Below are 17,463 nucleotides of genomic sequence, written 5' to 3' on the forward strand. Positions count from 1 at the left end.
GACCGAGAGAAATCAAAGATTTGCCTTGATTTAAGTAAAAACAATCTTCGGATTGTCACGGAGTTTCTAACAGGACACTGTCTCCTCAACGAACACCTCAGTAGATTGAAGCTGAGAAACAACGGCAAATACAGTGGGAAAAATGGGGAAATTGTAGCGTTTTAATGTAGAACCACCAGACGAGTTCCCCCTTCATCAAGATCCACCAACGGGAATCCACTTAGATTGGAAAATTTGGAGAACACTTCATAGGATTAAAAATAAACGCTAACGCTAACCTAGTAAAAAACTGGGGTATAAATCAGAATAGGGACACGTCCCTCTTTAACAGCTACTGTTAAAGAGGTACACTCATTAACAGTAGCTGGGAGATTGTTAAACATTTTGGGTTCTAAGTTTAATATGAAATTTTTGTCACATTTAATCGACTGTACGTTAATGAAAAATCCGTTTTATTCTTTGTGGAATATTGACGGGGGGATTATCCGAGGGATGAGGCTTAAAAACGTACTTTTATTATTAAAAACGAAAACACACATTTAGAGTATTACCCAGGGTATTTACATAGGACTGCTAAACTTTTAAGTTGCTCAAAACTAGGTTTGCAAGAATGTGTAACTGTACCCAAGTAGAATTGGAAGGAGAAAAATCATTGACATTGAAAATTAACCACTATTTGGTTGAATTTTACTTATACTTAACTTAAATAAATTTCTTGTAGGGAATAAAATGCAAGAAATCTAAAAATGAGGTCGTAAACTAGTTAGTAGTTAATAATAACCTAAAATTATGCCTTTGAAAAGTAGCAACGTTGGAGTTAGCTGGCATTGTTAAAATCTAGTTACTTAAAGTAGGTCAAATGTTACTTTATATAACCTCAAATTTGTCTCGGGGGTCGAAGGCATTGTTTATTTTTCAAGTTAGGTTAAAATTTAGTTGTTAATAACTTTAAATGATAACTTATTTGGAGGAGTTCAAATTAGGTCGGAAATTTAATTTATTTCGACCTCAAAAGTCGCTATGGTTCAAAGGTAAAAGTAACTTAGTTTTTTGACTTGGAAGAAAGTGAGAAATACGGCAGGTTAAAAATTACCTTTTTTAATTTCCTCGGGGTGATATCCGTTTAAAATAGTTTTCGAGGGATTATTACGTCATAGGTCATAGCACATTACCTTGTTCCCACTGGTGGCGAACGAAAGAATATTCAATGCGTTTCTTTTTTATTACCGCCACAATCTTAAACGGGTCCATTGTGTGCAATTAAAACAAAAAATCCTCTGTAGTAATACTCACAATCCCAAAACACAAAACTTTTAAAAATAATAAGCAAAGAAAACTAATTTAGTTTTCTAGTTAGTTAGTGCTCTAATTTAGGCTAGTTCGGTAATTGCATCGGCCAGCAAAAGACATGTCACGTGACTCTCAATAAGGATTCTTCTTTTAGGACACGTCATTACTGTGAAAAGTTAATCGGATTGCTCGAAGATGTAATTACCGAACTTAGCATAAAATATCATTGTCAACTGTCTCTGTTGGTTCTCTGGCGATACACCAACAATGTAGAACTTCGAGAAATGTAGACTTCGAGAAATGAGCTTCGACATAAAATAGCCCATTTTTAAATTGCTCCTCGAAGGAAAAATACCTTAAGCAAGAAATCTTGACCTTTGAGGTTATTAATTTAAAGAAATCTTAACATCATACAAAGAAAGCGGACTTTAAGGTTTTAAAATTATGGAAAACCTAACTTCATAGACGAGATTTAAAAACACCATTAGCGGCCATTTTCTTATCCAACTTGTTTTCAAAAAATATTTTTTTGTGATATTGTTCTAAACTATTGAGAAAAATAAACAGACGTTTATGAATAATACTACCTACCACAAGTTAAATTGACTAATTAAAAACTTAAAAAGTGTACCAAGAAAGTTAGCCGAAAAAAAGTTAGGTTAGAACCTTGAAAATAACGATTTATTCTAAAAGTAATTGTTGAAAATACATAAAATCTTAATGGCGCATAATTTTTTAGGGCCTATCATATTTACATCTCACAGAAAAATTTTCTCCGCAGACATAATTATCTTGGGAATCCAGTAATCCACTTCTTACCTATAACGTATTTACATTTCCTAGGAAGTGCATATATTATGTAGGTATTTCATCCATATTGGATTAATGTTCAAACGGCCATGCCAATTATTACACTTGTTTGTCTTCCTGGTTCAGTATTAGGAAATTTATTTACATACACATATTAAAAACAAAAATACTTTACCTTATTCTTTCTCTTTCTTTCTCATGTTAAAATGTAGGTAGTATAAATTAGAACTATTTTTAGTAAAATTCACCTCTATTTTACCATTTTATGACTTCAGGTCGGTTATTTTTGACTTCATAGCCCATATTTCATACCAGACATCATAACCTGTTAACCTGTTTTTAACTTCCAAATTTCTTTAGTTTTATTCCCCACTTTGGGAATATTAAATTTCGACCAATTTCCAGTTGGTCGAAAGTGGTCCAAGTGGTTAATTTAACGTAATTTTATCCTCAAACGTTTGTTGGGTAGCGCCCACTATGCATCTTAATATGCGTTTCTGAGATTTGAAAACATTGTCAGCAAAAGACGAGACACCCCAGAACTGGACCTCATTCAGAATCCGTGAGTGCACAATAGTATGATATAATATTAGTTGAGGCAGATCTAATACCGTTTTGAGATTTCTGATCATATAGTACAAACTGTTTAGCTACAGTGATAGGTTTGAACAGTGTGAGTCCCAAGAGAGTGTGTGCTGCAGCGTAATGCCTAGACATGTTAAGCTATATTTTCTTTCAACTTTGTTGATTTCATAAATTAATTTTAAATCTAAATCTTCGCGAACTTGACGCGAGTGAAAAACCAAGTAGTTTGTTTTGTTGGTATTTAGCAGTAGAGTGTTGAAAGTAAACCTTTCATTTAACTCCCGCAGAGCCCTATCTGCAGCAATATCAATAAATCTAATATCAGTGAGAATAGGAGTCCGTCACCCTTACTGTCGTATCATCCGCATACATTGTTATACTGTTATATCCGCGGGAAGAGAATTAAAAAAATCAGGAACATCACAGGACCGAGAACGAAGCCTTCAGGAACTCCTATCGAAACATCTGCACTCTCCGATCGAACGGTACCCTCACTCACACGACCCTTTACCTCCACATATTGAGTACGTTGGTGTAAAAACGATGAAAACCAGTCTAAAATGACACCCCTGATACCGTAATATTCCATTTTACGGAGAAGAAGACAGTAACATTCGTCAAAAACGAGAAAATGGTCGAGGAAGTAGATTTTTCAGCCATAAACCCGTGCTGCGGTGAGGTGAGTATATTGTTTGTCTCCAGGTAGGAAAGAAGCCTATCTAGCATCGCATATTCGAAATTTTTGGAGAAGGATGGAGCAACTAATGCAACTGAACGATAATTGCCAAGCGTGGTCTCCCTTTTTTAATACAGGAACGACTTTGCATATCTTTACCTCAGCAGGAAAAATACCTGATTCAACATACAAATTTATTTAATATGTTAATGGTGTTATGCATATAATATAATAGATTTTTTTTTTCAATATCTAAAGGGATTTCGATAGGCACATTCGATTTTTTATTTTTGATTTTTGTTTAATCGCAGAGTTTTATTTTTGAGAATCAGAGTTTTATTTTTGCTAATCAGAACTAATATCTCATTTTCAGTAAAAGGTAGAATACACATGCTGTGTGCGAAAGTACCGTTTTGTACGTATTTTTCTTTAGTGGTGTTTTTTAGTTTTCCTTTGTTGAAATTTATGTCATTTGAGATATTTTTCGGTGTGTCTATGAAAAAATTGTTAAATAAATTTGCTGCCGTTTTTCTACGGTTACGTCTTACAGTGCGTCTCCGTTACTGATCTGCAGTTGGGAAGAACTACTCTTTTTGCTGTTGTTCAATTCAGATACAACAGACCATACTGTCTTCGAAGGTCTGTCAGAGTTTAATATTTTTTGTTGGTATTGTTACGTTTTTCGTCGGTTCCGTGTGGATAGAAAGTCACAATTTATTTAACACTAATTAACAAAAACGATTAAAAAAACTTAAAGAACTATTTATAACTTATTTACAATTTATCTAATTATTTATCTAACAGAAATTTATTTTGAATTAGCGCGGCGATTGTAACTGTACGCGTCGATCGGTTATTTATCTCTCTATCTTCTTCAGGTTTCGGGCATCGGCTTATATATGAAAGAAACAGACAATCCAGACTTATCTCGAAAATTCTTAGCGGCGTTCTTCGAACGACGGTGAGCGTATGAGTCATAGCAGGCGCCTGAAGCCTAAGGCCGAGTTCACACGGTACGGGTCCGCAACACTGCCCCCTTTTTAGGTACATGCTCGTCCCGAGATGTACACGGTGAATGAAGGTATTTGCAAAGCTGGCCCCTGGTGCATTGAGAAGTCTGGTAAAAAAAACAGACTACAGTTTTCTCGCCCGATCTCAGTTTTGGGGTTATAGCAGCAAACGAGGATCTCGATTCCCGTAAATCTAAACAAGACTTCAATCATGTTCCGGATTGTATGCCAACTCAAACCATCCAGTCCACACGCCAGCTTCGGAATGGCTAATCGTGTAATTTTATTGTTTAGCAGGGCTTCTCTCAGTTCAATCAGGGTCCTCCATAGATTGAGATAAGTCGGCTTACTCGGGGACCATTCCTTGATGACCAGGTAGAAGATGTGTCTTGCTTGACCATGTGCATTGTCTGTTAGCCTCAAGGCGCTTCCAACCTCTGGATCTTGTCGGCGTAGTTCTCCGACACGGCCAAACTTCTCATTGAACGTCGCAGCGATTCCTCTGGACATCCGCAAATCTCGGGCCACACAGTGAGCGAGCGAATAATCGGGAGGCACGGAAAAGAGGTCTCGTTGTTCTTCTTTGGTTACACCAGAGCGAGCCTTCTCACTGCTGTTGTATCGGGCCATGAAATCATCAAAGGACATCTCCGAATCAGGGGGATCAAAGCTGCAGGTTCTCACGGTTCCAGCACGATCTTCTATTTCGCCTTGGTAGGGGCTCAAACGGTTGAAATGAACTATCCTCGGTTTTCCTTTTGGCAATTTTCTGATACGGTATACGACGTCATTAATCCTATCCATGACTTCGTATGGGCCTTCCCACGAGGATTGTAGCTTCGGAGATAATCCACGACGTCTCTGCGGGTTGTACAGCCACACCAAATTCCCTGGTTATGCGGGGTATCCCCCATGCTCAGCTTGAATGTCGTAGTGCTCCTTCATTCGGTCACTAGCGCTTTGAATATTTAGGCGGACTCGCTGATGGATGTCGTCCATCCTTTGACGTAGTCTGTGGACATAATCTTCTCCAGCGACATCTTCTCCCGGTCGGCAACCAAACTTCAGATCACAAGGTAGACGCACTTCCCGTCCCATAACGATGCTGGCTGGAGTTTGCCCTGTAGATTCTTGGACGGATGAACGGTAGGCCAACAGGAACAGGTGAAAAAATTTGTCCCAGTCTCTTTGGTGATCAGAGACTACTTTGGCCAGATAACCGTTGATAGTTCTGTTCATGCGTTCAACCATCCCATCGGATTGTGGATGTAGAGCAGTCGTCCTGGTCTTGCGGATTTTAAGCACACCTTGCACCAGGCCCTCACATCTTCTTTGCAGTTCACCCAATAGAACCGTTCACGCAGCTTGCCAAGTGTCTTGGTAACACCAAGATGTCCACCGCTGGTTCCATTGTGAACTTCCTCCAAGACTTCCGGGATCCTCTTCTTTGGAATGACGATCTGTCTTCTCTCTTCTTGTCCCTCTGGTCACGGCGAAGTAACCCGTCATCTATTACCAAGGAATTCCACTGGGACCAGTACGACTTCACGTTCGGAGAATATCTGCAAACTTCCTCCCACGTTGGTCTTTGGTCCGCGTTTTTCCAGTTAATCACTAAGCCTAATTCTGGGTCGCTGATTTGGTCGTTTGCAAGATCTTCGGGTTGCCAAGTATCGTTAACCACAGTTGTTCTTAGGAGTTTCGCTTCTTTCTCTTCTGCTCGGGAACAATGCTTACAGTCCTTATCGCAAGGTCTTCTGGAAAGTGCGTCGGCATTTTGATGGATCGCCCCAGCTCGATGTTCTGTGTCGAAATCAAATTCCTGTACTCGTTCAATCCATCTAGCTACCTGCCCTTTAGGATTCTTAAACTGCAACAGCCATTTCAAAGCAGCATGGTCTGTTCTTAACAAGAACTTTCTTCCATAGAGATACTTGTAGAAGTGTTCCACTGCTTTAACTACTGCTAGTAATTCTCGTCTGGTTACACAGTAGTTCCTTTCCGGTTTCGACAAGGTCTTACTAAAATAATCAATTACTTTTTCTTGACCATCCTGGATCTGAGACAGAACAGCGCCTAACCCAACATTGCTAGCGTCGGTATCCAATATAAAGTTTCCGTTGCCAAGAGGATAGCTAAGTATGGGCGCACTAGTCAGGGCCTTCTTCAATCTTCGGAATGCCTCGTCAGAATCGGAGTCCCAAGAGAAACGCCTTTCGCCTTCGGTAAGTCTGGTCAATGGTTTTGCGATGGTGGCGAAACCTTGTACATAGCGGCGATAGTATGTGCATAGTCCCAAAAAGCTTCGTAGTTCATGTTTGTCTTTGGGTATCGGCCACTCTTCCACTGTCTTAGTCTTCTGTAGATCTACCGCAACTCCCTGGGAGGAGACTACATGGCCCAAGTAGTGTACCTTTTCTTGACACAGATGACATTTCTTAGGGCTAAGTTTCAAACCAATCCCTTCCACGGAACAATCCCTTCCACGGATTCGTCGGAACATTCGTCGATGGCCCGTACTCTTCCTAAAGACCGAGAGCTTTGTTTCGCGGCCTCGAATTCTAGGGCACGTGCTAAAGCATCCACCAAGTGCGTTGGGTGGGCTAGGAGAAGCGCTTGTCTTGTCTCGTTGTCACGTAAGCCGTCGGAGAATGCCTGTACTGCCAACCGCTCCATAACATTCTCGGGCGTAGCAGGATACGCAAGGCGAACAAGGCGGGCTACGTCAGCTTCAAACTCCTGCAGACACTCATTTGACTTCTGAATGTGATTTTTGAGCTGGGAATGGTAGACATGCTCTAAATGAGCCTGGCCGTATCTCATTTCCAAATGTCGTACCAATTGCTGATAATCTCCCTGTTCCGATGGTGAGAGTGTCTGCAGGATGTCAGTCGCATCTCCCCGTAGTGCGATAGTCAAAGCGGTAGCTTTTTCAGCGATTGTCCAGCCGTTCGCTCTCGCAGCGGCTTCAAATTGGTAAAAGTAGTTGTCCCAAGCGGTTTTTCTGTCATGTGGAGGCTTCATAACTGACTTTGAGGTATACTTATTTTCGACTAGATCCGGGTCCTCTTGGCGTTTCTTGACATTTTAGTGAATTTGCCTTTCCCATTTCTTCTCTCAAAATCTCGATTTTTCTGTTTACATCGTCCTCAGTTTGTGTTATTTTATCTTGTAGTTCAGTAGAATTCTCTATAATTTCTGTTATCTTTTCTTCTAAATTAATTATTTTATTATTAAAGCTGGCCTGTATGTCTTTGGAATTTTCTGCAATTTTATCTTCTAAAATATTAATTTTATCTTCTAATTTTTGGGAATTTCCGTCATTTTATCACTGATTTTATCTTCTAAATTAACTTCCAAATCAATTATTTTACTATTCAAATTGTCTTCCAAATTAATTATCTTACTGTTTAAATTGTCGTTTAAATTGTCTTGCAAATTTTTCAATGACGAGTCAAGATCACCTTCTAACTCAAAGCAAAATGTGTCAGGATCCTCACCTTCCTCGATCAGAACATCTCTTAGTCTTGCTTGTAAAATGCTTTTTTCCCATCTGTCTCACATTCTCTCTCTTCCAGTATGCATTTTAATTCCGACACTTTCAAGTCCTTCAACAATTTTTTCGAACCCATTATCAGTCTTATTTATTTATTTTTTTAGTCTATCACACACGCCACACTTGACACCAATTGTTACGTTTTTCGTCGGTTCCGTGTGTATAGAAAGTCACAATTTATTTAAACACAATTTATTTAACACTAATTAACAAAAACAATAACGATTAAAAAAACTTAAAGAACTATTTATAACTTATTTACAATTTATCTAACAGAATTTTATTTTGAATTAGCGCGGCGATTGTAACTGTACGCGTCGATCGGTTATTTATCTCTCTATCTTCAGGTTTCGGGCATCGGCTTATATATGAGAGAAACAGACAATCCAGACTTATCTCGAAAATTCTTAGCGGCGTTCTTCGAACGACGGTGAGCGTATAGTCATAGAGAGTCATAGCAGGCGCCTGAAGCCTAAGGCCGAGTTCACACGGTACGGGTCCGCAACAGTATAAATGGATGTATAGATCTTTGTTACTCTTTCACGCAAAAACTACTGAATGGATTTTAATGAAACTTTACAATATTATACCTTATACATCAGAATAACACATAAGCTATAAATTACAGGTAGTTCGGTAGTTCAGGAGTTCGGTACTTCGTTAGTTTGTTGGTTCGTAGTTCGGTAGTTGGGTAGTTTAATTTAAATATTTCAAAACATAAAAATGAAGACAACCTGATAAAAAAAAAGAATTGGACGATGTCAATGAAAGCGTACCTGAAAAAAAATCACAAAATCTGGGGATATAAATCAAAAGAAGGGAGAGGTTTCGCTGATAAATAATAACAATTTGTCAAAAAAGAGAAAAGGAAAGTTAAATAATTCTTGTATAACAAACGCAGAAAAAATGTCACAATTATAGGCAACGTAAACTACAGACAAGTACTCTACCAACAACTAAATATTCGTTAGTGTCATAAAAGAAGTAAAGAAGTAAAAACAATCAGAAAATAAACAAAGTAAAAGCTGTATATCGAATGCAGAAAAATGTCGCAGTTACATTCAACGCAAAAAAATTAACTTAAAGTAAATTATTAACAACTATTAGTAATACCACTGAAGATACTACAATACAATTACTACTGATACAATTACTTGAATATATGTAATTAATGCAATTTCTATATAAGAGCCTTGATGATGATGGGAAAATATGTAAATAAACATAAACATAGTATAGTAGGTAATTAATTTGTTATAATGTGTGAAATTAACTCACATCGATCGCATGAAAACTTAAATGTTGTATCAGGTATTTTCAAAACAAGATGCTTGCGTAAGATGCGAGATCTCTGAATTTTTTTAACTCTCCCTGGCGTCGCATGTGAGTTTTAACGGGTTTAACCCGTTAAAACACACATGCATAACCCTTTAAAACACACATACATCACAACTATTTAATAGATCATTAGCTAAACATGTTCCAAATTTAGTTAGTATTTCCACCTCCACATCCAGATTTACTGCGCTATAAGTTCAAATTAATTTTGAAATATCAGTACAATGTGTCAGAACTCCTTTTCAAAAAATTTTTGAACTCATTAACAATCAGAAATAAAGACAATATATTTAGATTATCAAAATTTTAATTAATGTTAAATTACTTAAATAATATCACACCATAAGTATATATCTTCCTATATAACTTAATATGAAATCAGTTCAAAATACGTGGTGAGTTAAACACCTAATTCCCAAAATACGATGTTTACAATAGAATACCCCTAACAGGAATATTAGGCATGCTGGTAACAACTCTACGAAAAGTATCAACTGTACAAGCATAGCAGAAGCCTTGTTCTTGATCAAAATTTTTAGTGTGCAACCATGTTAACCTATGTGATATGTCATTACAGAGAGGTGTATAGGCTTGGTAATAAGGATTATTTACACCTATTAAGGCAACTCCCCGTTCGGTTATTGGGTTGTAAGCTACTTTCCAGTATACCTCTGGAACGGGTAGGGCTTTCCTGTTATCCGTTGAATTAACGAACAGATAAAGTTCGACTGGTTCTCCCGTTTCTTGATGAGGCAAAGTTGCAACGCCATAAACACCAGTCCAAACCCATAAATCCACGGCATTATCTTCAGCGTAATCCCTCACATCAATTTCAATTTGGTTCCAATTAAATCCGTTGAACGTTTGCCATTGAGGCGCTATATTCATCATGAAGAAAGTGGCGTTTTGCTGGGCTGGATAATAACCGTCACTTCTAGCTGTTTGATGACCTCTGGCTAAAAAGTAGTTCGTGTCGTCTTCTATAAATAATGCCGAGGTTTCGTTTAGTCCGATTAAAGTATTTATGGTTCTTCTTTGATTAGCACGAACATATAAATTTGTTACAGAACCGATATCGTAAAATCCTGTTCCTTGTAGCCACGATGGTCTTGGAGTATCCAAAGCCCGCTGATTAATCGAGGCCGTTTGATTTATAAAAGTATAATGAGCAACCTGCAGTTCTGGATCAAAACAAATCGACATGGATCGTAAAAATCGATTATCTCCTGTATCATAACCAACCTCGATATCAAGACCGTTATTCTCGCAAGTAGCTCCAGTATATCTAGCTGTTCGCCAAAAGGTATTGCTGCAGTCCATATTAGGCCAATCGACATGGGCATTGTTAATTACGAAGGTGTTGTTTTCAAGACAATAGCCTGATAGAACACTCTGATTACTGTTAACATTATTTAGAAGAACGTTTCTTCCAGGACAGATAAAGTCGACGGATTGGTGGTAGTCGAACCTTAAGACATTTTCTCCTGGCAATGGATAGAGAAAGTCACTGGTGCCAGATATGACAACCAACGGAGACAAGGCGACTTCAAATGGATATATGGTGCAACCTAAAACAAACATACGGTGTTAAAACATTTTTAAAGTATTCCCATTAATGCATTAATAAAAATATACATTCGGTGTCAAAAGATTCGCAAAAAAATATTCTTAGTGATATATGGTAGGTAAATTAGAAACTAGATTCTCTGCTCTGATATTTTCAACTTATTGTCTAAAAGGATTTTTATCTATGAAAATATATTAAGTTAAGAAATGTAGAACAACAAAAGTCAATATTTGTCAAGGGTAATTTGTTTACTTTCGACATACCAGGCCAAATAAAACTATTAATATACCTTGTTTAGAGATCCACAAAATATTATTTAAAATCAAATGTATCCAAATTTATATTATTACATATTACTATCATATTAATATCAGTTTATAGTATGTAGTTTCTAAAATCCTGGCGATGATGATCCCTTTCTTAACTAAGAGAAAAGAAATATCTCTTGAATATGTTTTAAATATCTCTAATAGTTTAAAATGAAAAAGATAAGTATTTAACTATTGATAGCCTCTCTAGATTAGCAAATATTAGTAACTAGTGTAACTTTGCAAATGTGATATTCTAAAACAGTAAATGTTATATTTGAATAGGGAATGAATTCGGGAAAGAACACTTCATTGGTCTCAATCATTCCAGAATCAATCATTCGGTCAATCAGTCATCCGTACCACAAGATTTATCAAAAACGCTTCACTGCTGGCGGTACGAAGTTAGCCAAGTCAGTTGAGAATAAATAGTATTTAACATTAACATTAAACATGTTGAAATAAAAAAAAACAATTATAATAATTTCCCTATAAGAAAAACAAAAGGTATAAATAGTTGTGACATTGCTGCAAACATTTTTCTTTTCTTATCTTTCTATTGTTTTAATAATATTTAAATATTGTGTCACGTGTGTTAAACGAAAAATAACTATGCCTTCACTTCTTTATCTTATTACACACATGAAAATTTTATATCTACAGCACGAGATCCGCCAGGAAAAACGGGCACCTTAAAATTTCGATGTATTTAAAGTTTAATATATTTTGTTTTAGTAAACCGATTTTGATCATTTTTTAAGCAATTTGTAGCTAGATTATTTGACTTTTCAGTATGGCTTTCTAAATTAAAGATGAAAGTGTTCATCTGTTAATTATACAAGGGAAGACAAAATGTTGGTATTTTAGTGAAACTTTGAAACACCATGTGGAATATATATACAAAGCACGGAATTTAAAAATAATTTTATTATCTACGTACATCTTTTTTCGATAGTTTGTTTTTTGATTCATCTAAATAGTTTTATTTTTATTGGAGATATTAGCTTGTGAATAAGACAGTAACAGCATGCCTTTTCTTATCCTTCGCGCTTCTCAAACGCACTTCTAAAAAAGTGTCGTTGTTTCGTTGTTCAGTGTTTCGTGTTCAGTGTTTCGTTGAAAACTCATATTATTATTGTTTACTTTAGTAAAGATTGTTTTAAGTTCTGAAGTTTCGGCTATAATAAAATTGATTATGGTTAAAGATCAGCTTTTAGACTTGAAATATTTCTGCTAGAGTAACTGCCCAACAGACAATCATAATATGATTTTTCAAAGAGAGTAACATTACATAAATCATAAACTCAATTTTATAGGTCCATTGACTAGGACCAAAAGTAAAGGTATGTTTTAAATGTAAAAAATACTAAAAAATGTTATGGTCTTTAGTGTTTCAAGCGAATATATCCAAAAAAAACTATTGAGATGAATCAAAAAACAAACTATCGAGAAAAGATACACCTAGATGATAAAATTATTTTTAAATTCCTTTCTTTGTTAACGTACTCCATAGGGAGTTTCACAGTTTTACCAAAATATCAATAATTGTTTTCTCTCATATAACTGACAGATGGCAACTTTAATTTTTAATTTAGAAAGGCATACTAAAAAGTCAAATAATATAAGCTACAAATTACTTAAAAAATATCTACCAGAACACAATATATAAAGCTTCAAAATACATGAAAATTTTAAGATGCCCGTTTTTCGTGCCGGTGAGTGTATCTCCACAATAAAAACTGTTAAAACTCACCATTCCTATTTGTGTTCTCTTCAACAACAAGTACAACTACCGTTACAATGATAGCTATAAGAATTAGAACACCTGTTATACCGCCAACAACAAAACAAGTTCTACGCTGCATGTTAAGTCTCTTGTCTGCTACTAAACATATAATTGCCTATTTTATACGGCTTTGTGTACATTGCGGTTATTATAATGGATTAGATTAGAAGAGAATCTCCTTCTATCATCATTAATAAGTTCGGATTATACTTTATAGTAGGTACTATTACATTATTTTATGACTGATGGCTTAAATTAATAAAGTATTAATATAAGTTAAGAAATAAAAATTAAAATAAGTTCTATATTTTTAAGATTATTTGTTTTAAGTAAAAATTTTTGAAATTATACTGGTTTTGTTTGAACATGAATTAATATGGTGCCCGGTGGGTTAGAGGTACAGGCTCTCGTCTACCAATCTCAAGGTGTGGGTTCGATTCCCACACCCGGCATTTCATCAGCCGACTATTTTTATTAAAATAAAAATAGTTTGGGTACCTAGGTCGACTCAGCCTTAAATAAGTACTTGTGATTCACAATCCTGAGGTAATAATAGGCGGTTGAAGCGTAGTGCTAGCCACATTACCTTCCTTGTATACCGAACGGCTCTAGTATAGCAAGCTGTACCTTGCTACTCCCAAGGCGTCAAACGCTATATACGGGAGCTATTATTTTTATTATTATTGTTTGAACAATCTGTCGTACCCGAGAAAAAAAATGATATAAAAGATGTGCCGGAAACAGCATGCTTCTACCGTATCATAAAAAGGCATCAAGTTGACATAAAAACGACGATCGATAGCATTCACGGTATAATTTTATATTGTATAAAGACATTTTGGACCTTCATTTTCAAGTCAACTCTGACGACTTATTTATTTCGATTGTATATTTGGGTAAAGCCGGTCCTACATGATGCTTCCCACATTGGAACCAACGTTGAACACATCGTGTGGGACCGGCTTAAGCCATTTCTTTGTTTTTTCTTTTTATTTTTTTACGTCATAGAAAAAAAATAACAAAATAAAAGAAGCAAAAAAAATGGCGCCGGGAGGCACGTATATATAGCCGCCCATACTAAAATATGTTAATAAAAGTTGGTAGGCAGTTCTTTTAGTTTCAAAGTAAAGGCATTTTTTCAATTTTGGTCCGCGGTTATTTCCTCTATCCGCCACCTGGGGTCGCGTCCGATGGGAGTTTGGAGTTCTCCACACGGATTTTCTCAAAAACGGACTACGGAAACACGGAATATCACAAAAACTGCGACTTTGACTGATTTTGATGTTTACAATTTTTGAACAAATTTTGTTGCAAATATTATTTAGCTACTGTAATTTTGGAGTTACGATTTTTTAAAATGTTTAACCCCCTCCCATGCCCCCTTACCAACCCCCCAACCCCCCAAAAACTAATGGCCACATTCTCGGGTGCTACAGTATTTTTGTGCCAAATTTGGTTAAAATTGGTTTAGCGGTTTTTGAGTTATGGTGTTACAGACGGGCAGACAGCATGAAAATATTTTGTGTCAAGGTCATTTATGACCCAAATAACTCATTGAGTGAAATTAAAAAAAAAAAATTTTGCCGATCTTAATAGCCTACCATACTTGTTGGTATGGTCGGGTAAAAATAACAAAATAAAAGAAGCAAAAAAAAACGGATATATTAAAAGGACTGGTTTCTTAAATTCGCCATTTTATAAAAAAGTGACAGCGACAAAATAAAAATTATTTTAACTGTTTAAAATTATTAATTAACTGTTTTTTTAACGGAAATTTTAGGAAAATCAGAAAAACTAAAAAAGACTTCAATAGAAAATATAGTAATCCTGTATAATTGTGAAAAACATTATTTAAGACAGAAACACAACAAAATTTCATCAATTTTTTTAAAACTCAAGATCATAATCATTAAGTTTTCAGATAAATAAAGACAGAACGAAGCAAAACGTAAAGAATAGCTTTGAGAAATGCTAAAATAGTTTCTTATACCTATTTTCTATTAAAATTCTAATCACCACCTTTCATCAAATCTTTGTACTTACTTTTTCGTATCCGGATTATAGTTTGTTAGCCCCAGCAATAGCCTACGTCCAATGCTTACCGTTTAGTCAGCCATAAGTCATCAGGGTACATCTCTGGGGGCAGGCAGGACATTGAAGAAGATGTTCCATGTCCTGAAAGGCACCGCAGTCGCATTTGTCGTCATTTCTGTCCAGCAAACCCCATTTCAGCAAATTATATTTTACTGGGGCCACCCCAGTTCTGATACGGTTGAGCATTCTCCAGGTTTTCCAGTCGCTAGAAACATCATTTGGTGTGTTCTCTCTAAGTTGGATAAAGGCAAAAGTGAAAAATCTATTAACACACACTGCTCATTCACGCCGGTTCGAGGCCGGATGACATCGGATATCTCGTGAGTAAGAGTTGATTTAGACACTTGCCAAGTCGGTAGGCCATTGACCATGATATGGCCGAGGACCGCGGTTCGGATTCCGCGTAAACAAAGTAGGCCCCGTCCAGATTAGCCCTGACAGCAAAAAGAAGACGTTAACTGAAATATTTACTTTACTTTTCTCTAAGTTGGTAGTGGGAGGGAGGTTCATCCAGGGGGTGGCTTAGGAAACGGCGTCTGGATTTAAGTCTACCTGGGCCAAAAATTGAGTGACGAACATCAAAGGTTTGTTTTAGCTTGTCAGTATGTTCATGAACTTTCCTGCGTGAATCGGGGAGTGTAAAACCTGCGGCCTTGTAAAGGTTTTCTAAGGGGGTGGGTTTCATACAACCTGTCACTATTCTGCATGTTTCGTTCCGGCTAATGTCCGCCTTTTTTGCATGGGCAGATCTGCACCACACTGGGCAGGCATATTCAGCAGTTGAGGAACATAGAGCTTGATCAGGTTCTGACCACGATAGGTTTGGCTCCCCATTTACTTTTGGTCAGCTTCCGTATTAGGGAATTTCATGTTTCTACTTTTTTGCGTGTTTTTTTGGCAGTAGTATTTGTAAGTCAATGGTCTGTCCAGAACGACGCCAAGATAGGTAAACATATATGTGTGTTCTAGTGGTGTCCCGTCCCATGTGACATTAAGTCTGCGGCTCGCCTGTCTCGAATTCAGGTGGAATGCACTCACTTTAGTTTTCATGGGGTTGGGTTTTAAAGAATTCTTTTTGTAATAAGTTGACATTGTTTTTAGGCGGTTTCTAGTTTCTCCTAGATATCTTCGAACCCTTTGCCTTTAACTGTTATTGCTAGGTCATCTGCATATGCAAAGGTTCTAGTGTTATCTGGAATAGATTGGTCATTTGTGTATATATTGAAAAGACTTGGTGCCAGCACGCTCCCTTGCGCCAGCCTATTCTTCTCGTTTCGCCATCGACTCTTTTTGCCCTCGAGCGTCACGAAAAACTGCATGTTTTGGAGCAAGGATTCAAGTATCTTGACTAGGTGGTAATCTTTCAAGATCTCCTTGGCTTTATGCAGTAATATCTTGTGGTTTACCGTGTCATAGGCGGAACTGAGGTCGACTAGGGCCAGCCCTGTGATGTGTTTATTCTCAAAACCCTCCTCGATATTTTCTGTCAATCTTTGTAGTGGTGGGATATTTAAGAATATGAATAATGGCCGAAATTTCTGAACTATTAGTTAGTGAGAAGACTGTTCTACCATTAGATTAGAGAAAACTTTACAGTATGTGCTCCTCCCTTTACCGACTTTTACTATAGTTAAACAAACCCCAAGCATTGCACGTGTCTCGAAAAAGTAAAATATGTAATGCACAATTTGGTCTTTTGCATTTAGATATCTATAGTCTCATCATCTTATAAGTAAAAAACTGAGATACGAATAAAATTAATCTTGTAAAATAATAGAGTCAAAGGTATTGGATATATTGTGTTGATTTTCCAAGACAGATCATTAAAACAGAATTCTTGGAGAATACATTACTTGAAGTCTCCAAGAATGATATTCTTACGCTTGGAAAATCAACACAATGCAATGGTCCAAAACCTTTGACTCCATTATTTTCACCTCGTTGAAGTAATAGTTCATTCATGAAAAAATATATTAGTTTCGTATATAGTATCCTTTTACCATAAAAAAGTAATTAGATTTTATATATATTTGTATTATAATACACATCAATAAAATGTTAACAGTAACCTGTTAAAATTGTATTTTTACTGTTTGTTCAGACTTCAAAGCTAATTAAAAATTGATACATTTTATCTAAATTTAAATCATTTAATCTTTTAATATTTTTTATCATTCGGTAAGCCACTAAGTTTTTGGGGATAATGTAAATTATTACTACTTTTATATAAAATTCGTCGTTTCAAAATTATATTGCCATATATCAAGCGACCTTAAAGCATTATAATGCAAAATTTGAATAGATATATTTTCTCAAATGCTTAATTTTAACCGAAAGATTTCAATTTTTGTTTGTATTTTTTCTTAATTTTTAAAAATTTTTATTATATTTTATTTTGTCATCAAATTAATTATTAATATTTTATTTTTTTATTTTGTTGGGA

The 17,463-nt window shown here is 36.2% G+C and overlaps 1 protein-coding gene across 1 annotated transcript; it reads right to left on the reverse strand.

Annotated features, from left to right (window-relative positions):
• Positions 1 to 9,554: 9,554 nt before the first annotated feature.
• On the reverse strand, positions 9,555 to 13,070 carry LOC115884508. The gene is made up of 2 exons (XM_030903108.1): positions 12,894 to 13,070; positions 9,555 to 10,833 (listed from the first exon to the last, which is right to left on the reverse strand). Exons 1-2 carry the CDS (start codon positions 13,003 to 13,005, stop codon positions 9,695 to 9,697), a joined length of 1,251 nt encoding a protein of 416 aa, XP_030758968.1. The 5' UTR covers positions 13,006 to 13,070; the 3' UTR covers positions 9,555 to 9,694.
• Between the last annotated feature and the right edge of the window lie 4,393 nt (positions 13,071 to 17,463).

This window comes from Sitophilus oryzae, unplaced genomic scaffold, assembly GCF_002938485.1.
Source record: "Sitophilus oryzae breed Bouriz unplaced genomic scaffold, Soryzae_2.0 scaffold_296_pilon_pilon, whole genome shotgun sequence".
Classification (NCBI taxonomy): domain Eukaryota; kingdom Metazoa; phylum Arthropoda; class Insecta; order Coleoptera; family Curculionidae; genus Sitophilus; species Sitophilus oryzae.